This window comes from Urocampus carinirostris, chromosome 12 (assembly GCF_059441175.1).
Source record: "Urocampus carinirostris isolate Australia breed hairy pipefish chromosome 12, RoL_Ucar_1.0, whole genome shotgun sequence".
Taxonomy (NCBI): Eukaryota; Metazoa; Chordata; class Actinopteri; order Syngnathiformes; family Syngnathidae; genus Urocampus; species Urocampus carinirostris.
Window position 1 is genome coordinate 28,050,130 of NC_142360.1, and position 6,414 is coordinate 28,056,543.

Below are 6,414 nucleotides of genomic sequence, written 5' to 3' on the forward strand. Positions count from 1 at the left end.
GAGCCAACTCTCAATCGCCTCACTTGCTTTGATGCTTTATATTACAAATCATGATGTTGTATAAAGAAGTTAAGAAAAAAAGGAAGTATAAAAGGGGAAAATGAAAAAAGACAGGTTTGTGGTGATCCCTTTAATCAGTATATTAATAATAATAATAATAATAATAATTTCCTTTGTATTGTCATTCTTTGTAACAGTGTACACAGAACGAAATGTCGATACACCTGACCCGTTGTAGCGAGTCGATGCAGCCGCAGCCAACAGAGGGCGCCGCCATTACAGTATATTACCAACAATAATTGAATGCAGAAAATGAATTCATAATTTAAATTAAAAAATGTATTATTCTACTTAATTATACTTGCATGTGTTTTTTCATTCTAAAGTGAACGTCCAAGCTTCTTAATTTTTGAACTTTTTTCATAATGAATCTCATTCATGTCGAGCAACTCAGTATCTCACAACAAAATGTTAATTCACAATATATATGATATAACGAAACACGTGTACAATATAACACGTTAAACTACATACATACACACGTATGGTGTAAGATTATTTAGTATTTTGTATGGGAAAATACGACAGTTTGTAAGGGCATGGAGCCCTGGAACTTGACAGGTATGGCGTTATGACAAACCAATGTTATGGTAAGAGCTAATCTATCAGTCTTCACCTAAATGTGCTTCCCTAAAATAGGTTAAATACACCTTAGAGCAGGGGTGTCAAACTCATTTTAACTCGGGGGCCACACGATAGAACAAACATTCTCTCAGGGGCCGGACTAGTAGATTAGAGAGAAAGAAAAAAAGAAACAAATAAGAGAAAGAGAGAAAATTAGAGAGGGCGGGATAAAGAAAGAGAGAAAAAGAGAGAGAGAGATAAAAGAGCGAGAGAGGGAGCGTGCGAAACAATAGAGATAAACAGAGAAATAGTGAGAGGGGGAAAGAAAGAGAAAGAATGAAATCCAAAGAAAAATAGAAAGAGAGAAGATAAAAGAGGAGAGAATGAAATAAATAGTGAAGGAGAAAGAGAGAGAAAAAAAAGAGAGAGAAAATGAAAGAAGGATGAGAGAGCAAAAGAAGATAGAAAGACACAGAGAGATAGAGACACAAAGGAACAAAAAAGAGAGACAGAGAGAGTGAAAGAGAAAGGAATAGAAAGTGAGTGAAAAAGGGAGCAAGAGAGAGAGAGATAGAAAGTGAGAGAATAAGGGAGGAAGAGAGAGAGTGAGAGAGAGAGAGAGAAAAAATACAAGTACAGCATTTGTTTGAGGCACCTGGCTTTGGCAACATCAAGTGGACATATTTCAACCTGCAGCTTGTTTTTCTCTTGCGCTTCTCTGAGCGTTCTCGCGCGGGCCGGATTCAATCCCTCAGCGGGCCTAATCTGGCCTGCGGGCCGCCTGTTTGACACCCCTGCCTTAGAGCGATTGTTTGTGTTGTAAATTAAGTCAATAAAATAAACTTCTTTACACAACTCATCTTTGATTTTATGCTACACAGTCTTACATTGTTTGTAAGGGTTATTATACCTCATAAGGGAGATTGCAATTATTAAGGGAGCAATTGGCTGAGGATGTCATGTTGAATAAAAGCACCATTTATATCTTGTATGATCTTAGACGTTGTCATTCATAGAATAGAATAGAATAGAATATACCTTTATTGTCATTGTTACAACATGGGATATATTGTGACAACGAAGTTGGACGTGGCACTCCAGGGCCCACATTTTACAGTGAGGATAAGGAAAACAAAGAGATAAGGGAACTAAGAAGATAGGCTTTGTTTTCCTCCGGAGGGGGGGTGTATGAGGGGGTGAGGGACAGACAGAGATGGCCGGATCCAACTAGATGTTTGATCTTACTGTACACACGGTCCGGTGTTTTTTTTCCCTAATTGCTTTAATGAGTTAAGCCGAAAAAGCCGGTTCTCTAAAAAGAGACGGACTTCCTTTCGTGAAATGAAATGATCTGCATTTATATAGCGCTTTTCAAGTCAATGACTTCCCAAAGCGCTTTACAGTGTACTTCACATTTCCCAATAGCGGCCTTGTATTGCAGCCATGTAAGACGCTAACCTGCTTATTGGGGGTATTAGGGGTTCAGTGTCTTACCCAAGGACACTTCGACATGTAACACGGACAAGCCGGGATTCAAACTGGGATCCTTGATCCCAAGACGAGCGCTCTACCTCCTGAGCTACTGCCGCCCCGTTTTCTCTCACTCTCTTTCTCTCTCTTTTTCTTTCTATCTCTCTCTTTCTCTCTCTCTCTCTCTCACTCTGTATCTTTAGCTCTCTTTTCTCTCTCTCTCTCTCTCTCTCTGCTCTCTCTAGTTGACTCTAATTGTATCCCTCTATATCTCTCTCACTCTCTCATTCTGTTTACCTCTCTCTCATTCTGTTTCTTTCTCTCTTTCTTTCTTTCTTCCCCCCTCTTTATTTGTCTCTCCCTTTGTTTTCTCTCTCTCTTTCTCTCTCTCTCTCTCTCTCACTCTGTATCTTTGGCTGTCTTTTCTCTCTCTCTCTCGCTCTCTCTCTAATTGACTCTAATTCTATCCCTCTATGTCTCTCTCACTCTCTCTTTCTGTTTACCTCTCTATCATTCTGTTTCTCTCTCTTTCTTTCTTTCTTCCCCCCTCTTTATTTGTCTCTCCCTTTGTTTTCTCTCTCTCTTTCTCTCTCTCTCTCTCTCTTTCTCTCACTCTCTCACTCTGTACCTTTAACTCTCTTTTTCTCCCTCACTCTCTCTCCCTTTCTCTCTCTATCTCTCTCTCTTCCCTCTCCCTCTCTTTCTCTCTCTCTCTCTCCTGAGCTACTGCCGCCCCTTTCACTACACAACTACCACGGAATGATGCATGATGGGAAATCCCCAGGCGGCAGACGCATGCGCACAGTAGCATCAAACAACTCGCTTCGTTTGGAATGTAAAAAACAATACCGAGATAGAGGCTACCGCGGCCAACTCGTTTGACTTGATCGATTTGCCGTTTGGTGATAGTTGGTGTTTTCCCGGGTGGTACCCATCATTGACAAATTTGCTTTTTTTCGTACAGATTTTCTCAAAATGTATACTAAACGTACTTTGTACGGCAAAAACGGACAGGTTGACAGAAAGAGTGAACAAACATAAACATTCATGGGAGCGATAAACACAAGGAACTTCCACGATTGGTATCGCCCTCCCGTCTTGCGTCATACCTAATGCACCAAGTCAATCATAATTCTTGTGTAGACGCAACAGACTATGCATGCAAAAACCGAGAAACGAAAACCGGCTCGCGTACACAAGAAACGGATTCACTTACATTGCAAAGAAGAATAGTTATCCATCATCCAGGTAGCGGTTCCAATTCTCAGGAAAATAAAGAGGGGGGGGGGGGGAGCAACAGCCCCCTGGTCCGTATGGCCGAGTGTTTTGGATCAGGATCAGTCAGACAAACGGAATTGGGTTGCCTTGAAGACGGGCACCTTGACCCAATCCACTAGCCGCATCTTTACCACCCCCGTAGCTAGAAAGCGAAGATGATCTCATCCGTGCGATTCGTTTATGGCAGCCTCACGATTCCATGTCAGGAATCGATGACACGGTTCCCGATGCGCGTCCGTGGAAAGATCGTCCGGGATGCACCGGACCACGCACACGGTCGAATCCTGCGAAACGCTTCCTTATGTCCTCCTGCCGCACTCGCTGGAGGGTCTCTTCGCCTCCATCTATGTCTTTTGGGCGAGGAAGAAGAGGAGGCGGCGAGGAGATGGAGGAAGATGGAACCGCGACGTGGAAAGTATGCTTTGCGTCTGAGACTGTAGCTCGTGAGCGCGGCGCGCCGGGGAGAGAGAGGGAGCGAGAGAGAGAGAGAGAGAGGGGGGGGGGGGGGATAGAAAGATAGAGAAAATAAAGGGAGAAAGAAATAAAGAGGGGGAAGAAAGAAAGAGAGAGAGAAACAGAATGAGAGAGAGGTAAACAGAAAGAGAGAGTGAGAGAGAAATAGAGAGAGAGAGAGAGAGAGAGAGAGAGAGAGAGAGAGAGAGAGAGAGAGAGAGAGGGGATAAAGGGAGAAAGAAAGAAAGAGGGGGGAGATTGAAATAGAGAGAGAAACAGAATGAGAGAGGAATAAACAGAAAGAGAGAGTGAGAGAGAAAATAAAGGGAGAAAGAAATAAAGAGGGGGAAGAAAGAAAGAGAGAGAGAAACAGAATGAGAGAGAGGTAAACAGAAAGAGAGAGTGAGAGAGAAATAGAGAGAGAGAGAGAGAGAGAGGGGGGATAAAGGGAGAAAGAAAGAAAGAGGGGGAGATTGAAATAGAGAGAGAAACAGAATGAGAGAGGGATAAACAGAAAGAGAGAGTGAGAGAGAAAATAAAGGGAGAAATAAATAAAGAGGGGGAAGATTGAACTAGAGAGAGAAACAGAATGAGAGAGATACACAGAAAGAGAGAGTGAGAGACAAACAGAGAGATAGATTTAGAGTCAATGAGAGAGAGGGAGGGAGAGAGAAAGAGAGAGAGAGAAAGATGGAGAGAGAGAGGGAGAGAAAGAGGGAGAGAAAGAGAGCAAAAAGGACAGAGGGAGACAGAGGGTGAGAGAAAGAGAGAAAGAGAGAGAGAGAAAATAAAGGGAGAGAGAAATAAAGAGGGAATCAGAATGAGGGAGAAATAAACAGAAAGAGAGAGTGAGAGATAAATAGAGAGATAGAATTAGAGTCAATGAGAAAGAGAGAGAAAGATGGAGAGAAAGAAAAAGAGGGAGAAAAAAGGTCAGAGAGAGACGGAGCAAGAGGCAAAAAGAGAGAGAGAGCAATAAGAAAAAAGTCAGAGTGAGGGAGAGAAACAAAGAGAGTGAGAGCAAGAGAAAAGGAGAGCGAAAGAAAGAAAGAGAGAGAGAGGAAGAGGAAGAAAAAAAGGTCAGAGAGAGAGAGCGAAAGAGAGAGAAAATAAAGTGAGAGACAACTAAAGATAGGGAGAGAAAGAAAGAGAGAGAGAAACAGAATGAGAAGGAAAGAAACAGAAACTGAGAGTGAGAGAGAAATAGAGGGATAGCATTAGAGTCAATTAGAGAGAGAGAGAGAGAGAGAGAGAGAGAGAAATTTATAGAAAGAAACAAAGGGAGAAAAAGGTCAGAGAAAGACATAGCAAGAGATAAAAAGATAGAGAGAGAGAGAAAGAGAGGAATAGAGAGCAAGAGAGAGAGAGGAAGAGAAAGAAAGAGAAAGAGAAGGTGAGGAAGAAAAAAGGCCAGAGAGAGAGAGCAAAAGAGTAAGAAAGGGAGAGTGAAAAGAAAATGTCAAAAAGGGTCAGAACAAAACAGAAGGAATGAGAGAGGGAGGGAGAGTAAAAGAGAGAATAATGAGAAAAAAGTCAGAACAAGAGAGAGAAAGAAAGAAAGCAAGGAACAAAAGAAGAAAGAAGGTCAGAGAGAGAGAGAGTAAGAAAGAAAGAGAGAGCAAGTAGAATAGTGACAAATAAGTCAGAGAGAGCGAAAGCGAGAGCGAAAGAGTGAGATAAAAAAGTCAGAACAAGAGAAAGGGAGAGCATGAGAGAAAGGAGAGAGAGAAGAAGAGGGAGAAAAAAGTCAGAGAGAGAGAAAGTGTGAGAGCGAAAAGAGAAAGAGCAAGAGAGCGAGAGAGAGAAATGAGAGAGAGAGACGGATATAGAGAGAAAGATATTAAAGTCAGTGTAAAAACTTGAGAGGGGTGAAGCAGAAGACAGAGACAACAAAAGAATAGAGAGAAGCAGAAAGAAAATGAGAGAAAGAGAGAAACAGACACAGGGAGAGCGCCAAAAGGAGAAACATAAAATAAAGGAAGGAGATTAAATAGGACTACGCAAATTTTCTGTTTTTTGTTCCGTACCGGAAATTGTCAAAAGCCTTCTCAGCAACATACGGAGTCGATGCAACACTTCACAACACCGTTTAATGGATCCCCAATAAACCATGCATGTTCACTGTTGAGACACTTCATGATGAAAACCCACAGAACAAACTGTAGACACCCACAAACGCCAGCAAAGCAACGGGAAGAAATTTGATCGGGTGAGTGGTAGGGGTGGCTGGATCTCTTCACACATAGCACGCTCCTCTTTCCCACTCGCTCAGCGCTGTGTGTGCGGAAGGTAGATATGTCTTTCTCGTTTGCTAAATTTGGTGACATTTTTACTGAAGAACTTTGCTCACACCTTTTTTGGAAACCATTATTAAGAAAACAATTGTCAAAATGAACCTCAAGTGGTAATGAGTTGGGTTGGCGAAGTCATGCTAACGGCTAAATGCTAACAGCTACATGCTAACAAATTATGCTAACGGATACATGCTATCGAGTCTTGGTTTGCTAAAGGCTACATGCTAACGAGTTATGATAACTGCTACCTGATAATGGTTACATGGTAACAAGTCACGCTAACAGCTACATGCTA

General features: G+C 42.0%; 1 protein-coding gene across 3 annotated transcripts in view; it reads right to left on the reverse strand.

The window, feature by feature from the left end:
• lrrc7 (leucine rich repeat containing 7) overlaps positions 1-3,772 on the reverse strand; it is a 146,938-nt gene extending 143,166 nt beyond the window's left edge. For all 3 annotated transcript variants that reach the window (XM_088350533.1, XM_088350532.1, XM_088350531.1), the window contains exon 1: positions 3,311-3,772. In XM_088350533.1, coding sequence (XP_088206659.1) covers positions 3,311-3,338 — 28 coding nt within the window. In that variant the 5' untranslated portion in view covers positions 3,339-3,772. The remainder of the gene's footprint in view (positions 1-3,310) is intronic.
• Positions 3,773-6,414: the final 2,642 nt, after the last annotated feature.